The sequence below is a fragment of the Gallus gallus genome, chromosome 8 (assembly GCF_016699485.2).
Source record: "Gallus gallus isolate bGalGal1 chromosome 8, bGalGal1.mat.broiler.GRCg7b, whole genome shotgun sequence".
Taxonomy (NCBI): domain Eukaryota; kingdom Metazoa; phylum Chordata; class Aves; order Galliformes; family Phasianidae; genus Gallus; species Gallus gallus.
The window spans coordinates 18,725,664-18,739,681 of NC_052539.1; the positions used below are offsets into that span (position 1 = coordinate 18,725,664).

Consider the following 14,018-nt stretch of genomic DNA (forward strand, 5'->3'; position numbering starts at 1 on the left):
AAATTATGGGAGCTCAAGGAAAGGCAGGGAAAATGTACGGAGGAGAAATGCACTGAAGTTTGTTACACAGACAGAAATGATGTGACTTGGGAGGACTCTGAACTGAAAGTAGTTGGAAGTGGGAAAGGCGGTGTGTATTCAGTTCTTCCCTAGGCCTCTGCTTACACCTGTTGTTGGAGACACGGTACTGACTGCAGACCTTTGATCTATCTCAGTGTGAGCTCAGAAAGATGTTTGAAATTAAAAAAAAATTTAAAAGAATAGACTTTCTTCTAAAGAAGTGAAGTTTTCAAAGTGGATAGTTGATTAACATAAAAGGGAACTGGATAGCTATGTGCACAGATAACAGATGTGTTCATGTGCTTAAACAGTAACAGGCAAGTCTTTTTTGCTCTGTAAATGTAGTGCAGTTTCTCAGTATGTGGAACGTGTATTTAGAAAGTGCATGATAAAGTATTTAAAGTATTTATAAAGTGGGAAGGAATAATACAGCTGGGAGGAATTTGGCACTTTGTAGGCAGTCTTTCATTTTATGCTTCAGCAATGAGCAGAATTTTGAAAGTAAACTCCTCTTTGCAGGTACAGGAAATAATAAACTGGGTATTGCAAAGCAAAACAACTCTGGAGAACAATAATAATTAAAGCAGAATATCTGGGTATTCCTGGGATCACAGAGTTGAGAAAAGGAAATGGGAAGAACACTGAAGGAATAAACTGTATTTCAGAAACGTGTTGGCAGTTTGATGGTAGGTTTAGAAAAACAGTATAAAATCTTAGAAAGGCTTAGAAATGCATTTTTAATCTATAAAATGTATCTATTTTGCAAGTTAATAAGCTGCACGGAAAAAAAAACAGCTGATAAATGGTCTTATTGTGCAAAAACTTCTACTCTTTTGACTGAGCCTTTCATGGTAGCTGATTTTATACTGAGATTGAAACAGAACAAGAAGGCTGAGATGTTAAATGCGAATGCATTCCAGACAAACTTTTTATGTGTTTCCAGTTAATACTATGAGCAGAGGCAGGGCAGAACACAGAAAATTCAGGAAATTAAACAGTGTGCTGTTCATCAGCTGAATGTACTGGTCTACCAAGACTTTGAGTAGAGCAAGAGAAAGCAAGATTGCAGTCAACCTAAACAAAATTACACAACTAATAGTTCTATTGAAGTTACGTATGTTAGAATAAAAATGGAAAATAGACTTCTGTTGTGCTATTAAATCAAGGAAATTCTGACTAGCTATGATATCTGGAAGCAGTTGGATATAGACAGAAGCAGCTACACAAAGTAATATACTAGCTGCTATACTATAGTATACTATACTACTATACTAGTAATATGTTTTTTATTTATATATATATGTGTGTGTGTGTGTGTGTTCCTAAAATCAAGACCAATTCAGAATTGGGAAGAAAAGATATGTAATAATGTTCGTATTGAAAGGTTTTTCAGTGACCAGATGTGGAGCAACAATAAAACGAGAAGTGATTGATCACTGTAAGAGCTTTAAAAATGCAGTTACTGATGCGCTTAAAATACCTTCAAATACCTTTTAGTGGAAATTTCAGGAATCCACGTAGACCAAAATATGCACAGTGGTCTCATTCAAGAAGCTTATGTTCAGACCTGAGCAAGGATGATAATGTCAAACTATAGATGGCTATGAAACCTATCTGCTTAATAAGCTAATTGTCGGTTGCAAAACAGGATTTGAAAAGAATTTAAGAGTAAGATGTTATTTGTAAGTGCTGGTATCTGTTGTTCTGTCAGGATGTTCGAGCACTGGGAGAAAATGTCCTTTCACTTTGTGGCGCTCTTGGGACTACTGAAGTGAGCCAGACTTGTTCTCAGGGTAACTGATACATTCAGCTCATGAAGAACATTACTTTGAAAGACTATTTGCAAAGGCAAAGCTGTCGTATTTAGTTAAGTGCAGCCAGCAGTTGTTATTTGTATTAGATCAAACAACAAGGGGCAATGAAAGTAAATTCTGTTCTATATGGAAGGCTAGAGCAAAAAGATTTTTTGCCACAAATGACTATTTTGAGAACTGCAGCAGTGGTAAGGTTCTGGCACAAAGATGTATCAGTGAAGTGTTTGAGCAGATGCACTGTCTCAGACTGTTTCTGCAGAAAACAGACATTTCTCTGCTTGCTGTGGGCCATAGTCTTGACTTGATATATTTGTCTGCACTCCACAAGTAGCTTAATCATAGGGTAGAATCATGGAATCACTGAATGGTTTGGGTTGGAAGGGACCTCAAAGACCCTGCAGTTTCAACCCCCTGCCACGGTCAGGGACACTGCAGCAGCTCAGGCTGCCCAGAGCCTCATCCAACCTAGCTTTGAGCACCTCTAAGGTTGTGGTACCCACAGCTTCTATGGACGGTATGTGCATGTGCCTCAGCACCCTCATAGTGAAGAATTTCTTCTTACATCTAATCTAAGTCTTTGTTCTTTTAGTTTAAAGCCATAACCTTCAGTCTTTACTACACGGCCCCATAAAAAGTCACTCTAGCTTTCTTGAAGGGCCTTTAGGTTGCATGCCTCGTGCTCCCATTTTCCAAATTTTCTGGTTTGGTATTTGCCTTAGTATTTGTTGCAGTGGTACTTGCAATCACAACGCATGGAGAAACCTGGTTGTGAGTATGTATTACTTCTCTGTCATGTACTTCTGTCTTTGTCATTATGGTAGCTTTCTGAGGCTTATATTAGCTGATGCTGTAATAGTCTGTATTAAAAAGAAAAAAAAGAATATTTACTGATGTATTTCAAATACATGCCTCTGACTGAAGATTGTTAGGGCTAAAAATACACAGTTTTGTGCAGTACAAGCATTACAGTGTACTTCGTAAGGTAGCATGCTTGCAATTATTTTGAAAGTAAATCAGAGTGGCTATTTCTGGTGTAGTATTCTATACATAAGAGCAGTTGTGCTACAACTTGCCTTGGGGCTTTTAAGGAAGTCAGACAGCACTGTTTTCCTTCAACTTCCTTTTCGTAAATAAACTATTAGGACTATTATTAACTTCTTGATGACTTCCGACAATAGCAGCCTATGTTTTGGGAAATACTATCTTGTTATGATTAATATTTTTTGTGCATTATAGAAATAACTTAATTAGGAAATAAAACACGTTTTTCTTGTTTGCTTTATTGGTATCTAAGTATGTAGTTAAGAAACTAAGTACTATCGGAGTCTATTTTACTAGAACAATATCTTGGTAAATGGTTACTATAACCAAATTACTGATTTTTTTTTAATGAGCTGCTTTCCAAAAACTTATTTAATTTATTGTATCTGAGATACTAATCACATAGGTGGTTTTCTTTGGGTAACAGCAAATTTATTTAGCAGCTGAAAGGTTTCACAAGAAAAGCAGTGAGAGTTTCATTGGGATGATACCGTGGAATAGGCAGATGGAGTGGGAAGGATATTCAGTGACAACCAAGAAATGGGGTTAAATATATGATTTTTTTTAAGTGGTACACTAAAGTTAATCATGTAGTCTGTTTTTAATTTTCTTGAGAAGTTAATTGTATTAGACAACAATTACTGAACTTACCAATCGATGAATTAAGAATGTTTAGTTAAGGCTACTGTCTTTAATCATGCTGAATGCAATTTTTTATTAATTTGCAAACTTGTATTGAATGACTTCATAGTAGTTGAATTTTTTGTACATTTTTCCTATATATTTGGATATATAATTAAAATGAAGCAGTAGTAGGTGTATTAGTGTGGAATCTAGTTTATTGTTCCTATGGCTTTGGTAGCACCTCACAGAGCTCACATCTTTTCATTTTATCCATCTAGACACATCTGAAAAGGTAAAAGAGAAGCTGATACTTTCATCTTTGAACTATTGTTAGATTCATTCCATAATACAATTCTACAAACGTTTTTACAGAGTTGTCACAGATATGGGTGGCAAATCCTCGGGGTGACATGCTGAGGTGATGTGTGCGGAGCTGTGAGTGGGTGAGCTCCCAGGTTCTGGGAGGCCTCCTTGTCTGCTCCCACTTGGTCCCAATTCTGGTTTCTTCACTGCTCTGTTGCAGGCCTTCTGTCTTCTACAAGTTCTTGGTAATTTCCAGTCTCAATCTCTCCTAGTTGTCAATATCCACTTGCTTTGTTGATCTAACTGCTCTTCTTCTATGTCTGTTTAACATTCCCCTTAGCTTGCTTTCATCCCACTTCCACCAAGCACGGAGGTAGACAAATTCCTTGAGCAAAAGGTCAGCAGTCTTTTAACCAGTAGGAGGGTTGGTTTGTGTTTGTTTGTTTTTTCCTTCTGTATTTGTGCACAGAAATGACTAATTATTTTGACTGAAAATTGAGGTGAAAGGCAGCAGGGTGGGAATAGCAGTCCAAGGCAGATGCCTACAGTATGATTTCAGCTCAAAATCTAATTTGGCCAAGATACAAGAAACTGAAAGCGGCTTATCTATAAGGAGAAGAAATCTGATAGAGTGCTTTCTTTTCTCGAGTTCTGCTGTGTAGTTACACCTGCATAATTTATACTTGCTTTTATATAAATTGGCAACCTTATCTTAGAATTTGCCTAGGAAAGGGATTATGCCTTTGTCATATCTGTCCTCCCTAATGCGGGTGGCAGCCTTTAGATAAACTACTGCAGACTGGAAGAATTACAAAGGGACAGATGGGCATTGCTAGTCATTCACATATAACTTGCTGTTTTGACTTTTCTCTTTATTTTGCGGTTTAAAGAAAGAAGGTTCAATGTAAAACAGTGCAAAAAAAAAAAAAAGCTGCTTATATGGTAGAGGAGGTTAAGCTCTTGTTTGCTTTTGTGCATTCTGTAATTTAAATACTAGGTTCTGCTTACTCTTCCTCTGTATAGTTTGTTTTCAGAAAGAACTGTAAACATTTTTTTTTTCAGTAAGACTCTTCCTAATGATTTCTTTTTTCAGTCTTGTCTAAGAATAGGTTTGTCTGTCCTGTTGAACCCTTCTATTCTGAGAAAGAAAATGAGCGTATTCATCTATTCACTGGTTGGTTCCCACTTTAGTGTGTTTTTGGTAAGGCCCACCCCTGCTGGTTGGAAGTGATACAAGGTTGATATGTTTTTTTACACTTGTAAGTTTCTCCTTTTTCTTTATTTTCTTTATTTCATCTTGCTGTCCTGTTATGGGATATGAGTAAATAGAAGTAGGCCTATTCTGACAAAAGTTATTTGACCATATATAGTGTAATTTTGTGTCAGGAGATGGCTGAAATATGAGAATAATTCCAGACTGTGAGGCCTCACGACGTGCTTATTTTTACTCTTGCTTCTTTTAGACTTACATTATAGCTTTATGCATCTTATTGTTATATATTATCTGTGGGTGTAGATTGTTTCTGTAGTTTGAAAATATTGCTTGTGTTTGAAAATATTGCTTGTGTTTGAAAATATTGCTTGTGTTTGCTGTTGTAAATCAGAAAAATACAGTAAGTTCTTCTGAAACTAATTTCTTGTTAATGTGTGGGAAGAGGAGATGCTGGCATACTTAGTTTTGATAGACTGGTGAATATAATTTGTTAAATGGAATTAGTCTCTAATTTGATAATACCGCTTTGCTAGGAGGTGAAAAGCTTTATTTTTGAAGAGAAACTGAAGTTCTGATAATCTGAGGTCAGTGAAGGTTCTCTTCTGTTCAGAGATGGTTTTTGTCTTGGGCAAATACTAGTGTAAGTGATTAGGTTCTATTCACGTGAATAGCTCCTGTGGTTTTCATTTGATACAATAAACTTCATTTTAAAAAATGTTCTAAATAACATGCTGCTGCTCTACAGGGAATTTAAGAATTGCTGCTTCATAGCACAGAAGTGCCCCAGTTGTATTTATTAGCTTAGGTGATCCTTTACTGTTCTTTACTTCTGAGATGTGCTGTATCTCAACTGTGCTATGCAAGCTTAAAATTTATAGTCTGATGGCTTTTTCTGTCTCTGAATCTGTGTTTTGGAATGTGTAGATGATGAGAAGACGGCAAATGGCGTAATCATGGGGGACGTGTAGCCAATGAGAGCACAAAAGCCTATTCAGGATGCCTTTCATGTAATTTTCTATGAAAAATGCAAAATCAAAAGATGTAACAGCACTCCTCCCACAAACAAATACTAAGTCCTGCTACTAATGGTTAAGGATTGTGTGCATCTGTAATGCATGTGTACAGCAATTGGTAAACAATTTCTAATGTGCATGTAATTGACATTATTTACAGAAAAGAGATTCATGATAAATGTTATGCTTTTTTAAACCACTTTAGTGTAGAAGACTGAGTTATACACACTTGGTCAGATTAAATGTAGTTTTTGTCAGTTCTGTTTTGTATCTTGACAGAAGACTTAGGAATGAGACTTGCAATAGGCCACTTCTGGTGACCAGTTTCATATCATCACTGCGATACACCAGTGGGAAGTTGTTGGTGTATTGCTCTATCCTAAAATGCGAGTAGTGACCGATGATCCAGAGTGATTTCTGAGAGATTCTGAAGAGACAACAGTTACAGGTTGAGAAATATGGCAGACTTTTTTTTACTCTTGTGTGAAAGTCCGTTATTTTAATAGTTCCACACACTGTGGCAGCAAGCTAGAAAAATACTGGGTCAGTGGAAGTAGCATTTCAAAATTAGAGAAGTAGATTGGGATGAGATACAGAATTATCAAGTGGACATTGTGTCAAATTCGCCAAGTTATACACGGTCTTAAACTGTGAAGTCATATCATATTGCTTTCATCGGTGTGGATTTTTTCATTTTGTTTTCCTTCCCAGAAAATGTTCTGAATTTTGGTATTAAAGAGATATGTGCCACAGGGATGCTTCTTCAGAAGTGTTAGAAACTGGAAAAAATAATGTAAAATCTGGTAGTTTTTTTTTTTTTTTTAATATTAAAATACAATGCTTTGAAAAAGAATATACGTTGAGGACTCCCAAGTTCTGATGACAGAAAGAAATGTGATCAAAGGGTCTTAGAACTGAAATAGAAAATTCTGTGTTCTTCCTTTGAGGCAGAGGCAGGCAAGATCCCACAGATCTGGAGCAGAAGGAAACTGAAACAGGAGAGGGTGGTTATGTATATGTCACATTTGTTCTTGTAAATGATAACTGAACAAATAATGGATTTTGTTTCTGAAGTCATTTTGGAATTTACTGCAGTGTGGGACATGAGAGCCCTACTGCCTGTAGGAATCCACAGTTGTAACATCCAAGCACTTGGAAAAGTTTTGAACTTTATCACCATGCATGTAGTATTATGGTTGTGCAACTGTTGCAGCTTTTTGTTTTGCTCTACCACCCAGGCATGAGTTGTTCAGTTTTTTGCTTTTTAAGATATTGTATGTAATGTTAATGTATCCAAATATATGAAGCACCACCACGCAGTAATAGTAGAAGCTTATGTTGCTTTGCTCCTTTTTGGGCCTGTGTGCTGATGTAGCCCATGTGTTCTCATATTGACATCTTTTCATCAATATTGCTTTTCTTGCTTAGGTCTGTGTTGAACATACTTTCTCTAACTGTGTATGTGTTTCTTACTTCTTGGGATTCCTTTAAACTATTGACTTCTATTAGGATCCCACATTGCAAGTACTGGTGTAACCCAGTTAGGAAATGGTTTATTCTACATATACAGCAAGAAGTTTCTTCATTCTGCTTTCCTCAGATGTCAGTATCCAGCGATGTGTAAATTTGTGTCCTCCACTGCTGGAGGTTTTCATACACACAGCTTGCACCTTTACTAAATAGGATTCTGGTTAATTTAAATAATAATAATCTAACTAGAATGTGTATCTGTGGAGTCCACGTAAATTTGTGTAACACTTCAAAGGTTCTCAAATATTAAAACACATATCCTGAAATGCCATTCTGTGTTCTTATCAATTCGTTAATTGTACATAAAGTATATCAATTTCTGTAAGCACATTAGAGTCTCACTGTGTCCAAGTGCTGCAATGATGAATGTATGACTGTTTCTTGTGAGGTTTCAGTAGTAGCACTTGCTGTCTGACTTCTTACCTGTCCTTCCCAATAAAAGACAAAATCGGACTTTCTTACTTTAAAGCCTTGTCTCCATCTTCATGATATTCCGCGCTCATCTGTGATTTCTCACTCCTTCATTCTAGTAGACTGCACATACAAGACTATGTTGTTTCTTAGCCGATTCTCAGTCTTTAGAGTTTGAGTCTTTATTGCGATATTCCCTTTGTTAAAGATTGATTTCTCTCTCTGAAGAAAAGCTTGAACCTAAAATCATATTAAATTTCCGTTTCCACACATTTTTCCAAGAGCGGTGTCCAAAACATCAGCTTATGATTCCATCGAATTGTTAGCCGTGGAAGAGATAGCTGTTCAAGGTGAGAGAAAAGTTATTCTGTTTGTGAAATATAATTTATTTATTTTCAAGACATTTTTTTGTTTTCTAGTTTTTAAGCAGTAATGATGTTGCAGCCATTCCAGTGTACCTTGCCTGATGGCAATTTTACTTCCTGCCAACCCCAGCAGATTAAAAATAAAAATAAAAAAATCTCAGCTGAGTAAAAAACATTTTTGTTTCCCACCTCAGTTTCTTCTCTTGATATTTTTGTTCTTTTTGGTGTTTGGAAATTCCTCTTTTCCTCCTCAAGGCAACGAGGCACAGCAAGGATGGTTTTCTCCCTGCAGTGAGTAAAATAGCGTTGTTTTAGAGGAAAGTAAATTGGAGGGGATATGAAGTATACAAATCTGTGGAAGGCCTGGCGCTGCTTGTTCAGCCATTCCTGAAACAACTTACACAAATGTTCTCTATGGACTGGTAAAGTGATTACATTTTTTGAAATTAGGCCTTCTCCTGTTTGACTCAGCAGTTGTATGTTGTCTCATGCTTTTCCTGTGTTTTGTATTTCACCAAACTCAGTGAGCTATGGGATTTTTGTTGGGTTGTGATGTTTTTTGTAAAAGTCTGCCAAAACCTGTCTGCACTTTTAGTACTTAGGTGTCTTTGCAGTTACTTAAAGGGATCAATAGGTAAGACTTGTATAGCGGTTTAAGTAACCAAGAATATCAAACAGTATAAAAAATAGAAAAAACTTGACAAAGAAGGAGGCAAAAAAAATAGTCTGAAGTCACTGTGTAGTGGAGCTCCTGATGGGGTTCATCTCTGACTGTTCTGGAGGTGTTCCTGCTATGGTTAGGCAGCAACTGTTCCTTTTTGCTCATTCCTTTCAGTAATTTGCCTATTGTGTTTTTAAATATTTTTCCTTGCCTTCTTGTTTCTGCATTCTTTGTCTTTTGTTTTGACAGTTCCCTACTGTTTAAGTTTGGAAGTTCAACTGAACAATTGAAATCTCATTTGATTGAGTTATCCAGATAGAAGAATTGGTGATATTTATGTAACATCACTGTAGAAGTATCTTTTATCATTTGATTTTTCTATAACTAGAAACAATTCTGTATATACAAATAGATACTCATTTTTATTTGCATATACAAATAAATACTCTTCTGCACTTCCGTCGATGAATTTACGTTTTGAATTGTCAACTTAATAGGGAATTTGTTTTATACTCTGACCAATGGACGTAATAATTAGGCTCAAAGTAAACAAGGGCATTTCACAAGGCTTTGTACATTTATAATCCAAATGTAATAACAGTGTAGAAAGAAAAATGTGGAACAGCTTGTGGTTTGCACCATGAAGTTTCTGCACTGTACGAAAGGAAGTGTACTTCTTTGAGGTCAATAGAATATGAAGAAAAAATTCAGTAATCTCTGTTCTATAGTGAGTGATAGCATCTCCATAGTACTAGATTTTCTTAAATGTGATTGCAGGTTTTTTTCCTCATTTGTAGTTGTTAGGCATTGGCATTGGTGCCCAAATCTGGAGAAAACTCAAAGTGCCATGTATTGTTTGGATCTTTAGATTTATTTCTGTCTTTCATTATCAGAATCGGTTCACTTCTACTATTAAGAAGGTAGAATATGGTGGTATTTTCCTTGTGAGAAAAATAAGTTCAGTGTGAACTCTGGGAAATCGTTCACTTGTAGTGTGTTGATTAAGGGTAATTCTGGGGTTTGAAGTCAGTGTAGATTTTGATTTTCTGCTCAGATGATAAAAGTTAAATAGCAGAAATAATTATTTTTCACTATTCGTCTAATTACATTTGACTACGTATTTCAGAGTTCCTTATAGTAAGCTATATTTTTTACTACTTGCTTTCTTGTGTCTCTCGAAGTGTGTTTTGAGCTTTGAACACACTAATGCGGGGCTCTGTTGTGAATTAATTTTCTTGCACGTCTTTGGCAAGCTATACTGAATCACTTAATCCAAGAAAGATATTTTACATTTGAAACTTGAATTAGCATTTCACATTCTTAATTACTTATAACATACTGTTCTGTATGTGGGGCACTCTTTAAGCTGGTAATTGCTTCTTAAAAAAGAGCTCTTACTCTCCATTAAATACTGTGGCATCTTTTTCTTAATTTTAATAGGGTAACTTACATGTTTTATTGATGTCCTTTGTCCTTTTCTCAACAGTTTTCAAAATCTTGCTAATGTGATGGCGTAAACTAGTAAAAAGACATTTGGATAACATCATGGATGGCAGCAATGGTGTGTGATATTACTGAGGTGGCACAGTGAGAGTCTGCTGTGTGAAACATCAGAAGCTTATATTTCTTCTAGTTTTGCAATGGTAAGATTTTTGTTTTGTTATAAGTAACAGATTGTTCTGTAAGGTTTATTTTTTTTAGAATGTAACAGCAAAACAGTTAATATTTTTGTCTTGTCAGAAATTAGAAATAATGTACAAGTTTGGCAGTAAGTACTTGCAAAAATGTACATTGGCATTTTATTTACTATACTATATTGGTATCCATTTCAAACATCAGTTACTAATTCTCAAGTATACTGGTAGAGCAATGTAGGTGAAGTGGAGTATCTAAATGACCTTCTCTTTCATGTTTGTGTTTATCCACAAATGGGAATGCACTCCAGAAAGCGTTGAGCTTGTATGTTAAAAGGGAGTATATAAGGACAAGTTTATGCATATGGAGAGTAAGTATGAATCACCATTGTAGACACAATAGGAACACGCAAGCAGACAGCATTGTTACTTAAGTGTCAAGCTTAATTACTTAACAGGTGTACCCTTCTTGTCCCATTCTCTCTTTTTTGCTCTAAGACTACATGACACTAAGTATTAGAATTTTGAGAATTTGTACTCTCACTTACATCTCTTCTTGCTGAAGATGAAAATAACTTCATGAAACAGTTTTCCTCCATTTGTCATTTTAAGCCTTCCTAAAAAACATGTAAAAGGTTTGATTCTCTACTTAGAATTTTAAGTTTTCACATCATATGATAGCTGAGCAGGTTTCTGAAATCTGGAATTTGGCTAGATGGAGAAGGAAAGCAATACCATTATGCACAAATGCGAATCTACTCATGATCGTGTATATTATGACAGATTTGTGGTGAAGTGCTGTTTGATGTGTTGATTTTTTAAAGATGAAATGAACAGAAGAGGTATAAGACTAAACTGATGCTTATGAAAAATGTTATTTTGAGTTTGGGCAAATTGAGTACTCCCACTTTTCACTCTGAAGGCTCAAATACATACATTCTGAAACTGGTTGTTTTAAATTTATCAAGTCTGAATTTACTTCAGTGTAGGTAATGATTCATGCAACCAATTGCATGAAAAGTTTCAAAATGGAGAGAGCTTGGTAGGTAGCATTCTGGTACCTCAGAGGAAATTACTGACAGTGTAGTAATTTAGTAAGACAGCTTTTTATTGATGTAAGTGGTGCAAAAACTGGAGACAGTGGTCATAAATTGACACAAAGGAGGCTTGACCTGTATGTGAGGAAAAAACATTTTCTTTGAAGGACAAACACTGGGACAGGTTATCCAGAGAAGCCATGGAATACCTGTACTTAGTGGTTTTCAAGACCCAACTGGATGTAGTCTTATGTAACCTCATTTGAATTTTATTTGAGCAGGAGGTTAGATTACATTGCTTCTCAAAGTCCTTGCCAACCAGTGAATGATTTTTGATTCTGATTCCAAGGTTAATGAGCGTAACTGTTTTTTTACAGGTTTAATTTCTTGGCACAGAAGTAGGTGGTATTAATACATTGTGTAGGCATGTTTATATTGACACTAGATAGATGTGATAATATATTCTGCAGAATTGCTTTGTCTGTAGATGTTCTTTGTAATTTTTTTCATTGTTTTGTTTTCTTTCTTTTTTTTTTTTTTTTAAGGTTTCCCAATGAGTGGATCATGATGAACATACTTTAGGGACTTGCCATAGTATGGCTGCTTCTCGATCTACTCGTGTTACAAGATCAACAGTGGGTTTAAATGGCTTGGATGAAAACTTTTGTGGTCGAACATTAAGAAATCGTAGTATTGCTCATCCAGAGGAGGTTTCACCCCATCCTCAAGTACGGTCAAGGTCACCAAAGAAGAGGCCAGATTCAGTGCAAACTCAGAAGGGAAGTAATGGTGGAAGAACTACTGATTTGAAACAACAGAGCACTCGGGAATCGTGGGTGAGCCCTAGAAAGAGAGGACTCTCTACTTCAGAAAAAGACAATGTTGATAAACAAACTGTGGAAAATTGTGAGAAAAGACAAGGAGAACCTGTATCACCAGTTTTGAAAAGAATTAAACGCTGTCTACGTTCAGAGGCACCCAACAGTTCAGAAGAAGACTTGTCTACTAAAACAGAGAAGGAATCTTTGGAGCGTAAAAGCTTAGTGTCGGACAATGATGCAGTCTCTCCTGGGACTAAGAGAGCTTGTCGATGTCTTATATTGGATGATTGTGACAAAAGGGAAGTTAAAAAGGTGAATATCTGTGCAGAGGGATTTAATAATTCTGCAATAGTTGAAGAAATCACAGGCTATCAGACTGTCAATGGAGTTGGTGAGAGAGACTCAAATTCTCTAAACTGTGATGACTGTCAGTTTGATGGGAACTCTAAGCAAAACAGTGCTGGCTCCTATATACCCAAGGACAAAACAGTAGCAGAAAATGGAAACTCATTTGCCCATTCTTCATTGTTGCTTAATAGCAGCAAGGAGGACAGTGTTGTAGACCATTATGTGCCTTGCACAAACTCTCAAGAACAGGTAAAGTTAGAGGACCACAAAATAATAAGTGACTGTTTGCCTGAGGAGCATGCTAATCAGGCAGATGAGCCAGCTACTGGGTCCTTTTCTGAAATCCAGTCATCTTTGTTGAGGGATTCTGAGGAGGAAGTAGATGTAGTAGGAGATAGCAGTGCCTCTAAGGAACAGTGTGCTGAAAACACCAATAACAACCCGAATACTCATCGTGACAGTACATCAATCTCAGGTGAACCTGAACCACATTCTTCAGTGCTGGACTGTGTTTCAGCTCAAATGACATCTATTTCAGAACTTCAAGAACACAGATACACATTGAGAACTTCACCACGAAGGGCTGCTCCTGCCAGAAGTAGCCCTACTAAAAATAACTCTCCATGTAGAGAAAATGGACAGGTTGAGGAAAATAATCTTAGTCCCACTGAAAAGAATGTACCTGTAGGTATTAATAATATCAATGGATCTCCCAAAAATTCTGAAGAAATTAAACAGAATGAAAAAGAGAGAAATTGTAATACAGATAATGGGAGTGACGGACTAAGAAAGCCGCTTTCGGAGGCTAGGCTTGTTGCTGGATATGTACCATCTGCCAAAGAGAGTGCCAACAACCACACTGCAGAGGATGAGGAGGAAGAGCCTGATGTGTATTACTTTGAGTCAGATCATGTGGCATTGAAACACAACAAAGAGTATGTGTAACTATGGTAACCATGAATTCTGCTTTTGTCTTATAAAAATACATAATAAGTATTTAAAGTACTTTCAGAAAACCTTAACTGCTTTATAATTTTCATATTCTTCAGTATTCATTTTTTCTTTCTTGCTTCTACCTCAAACAAAATTAAACTATTTAATATGCAGTATGGTACAGCAATGTGGTTTATACATTTCTCATGA

The 14,018-nt window shown here is 36.2% G+C and overlaps 1 protein-coding gene across 8 annotated transcripts in view; it reads left to right on the plus strand.

The window, feature by feature from the left end:
- Window positions 1-14,018, plus strand: part of ZZZ3 (zinc finger ZZ-type containing 3) — a 55,049-nt gene that overhangs the window by 13,706 nt on the left and 27,325 nt on the right. For 5 of the 8 annotated variants that reach the window (XM_025153014.3, XM_040705308.2, XM_046944789.1 and 2 more), the window contains exons 2-3: window positions 10,522-10,678; window positions 12,252-13,810. The exons of 1 other annotated variant lie outside the window; for it this stretch is intronic. In XM_025153014.3, coding sequence (XP_025008782.1) covers window positions 12,303-13,810 — 1,508 coding nt within the window. In that variant the 5' untranslated portion in view covers window positions 10,522-10,678; window positions 12,252-12,302. Of the gene's footprint in view, window positions 8,360-10,521; window positions 10,679-12,251; window positions 13,811-14,018 lie in introns of all 8 variants that reach the window. 2 more of the 8 variants (XM_015290896.4, XM_046944788.1) reach the window with 1 other exon arrangement.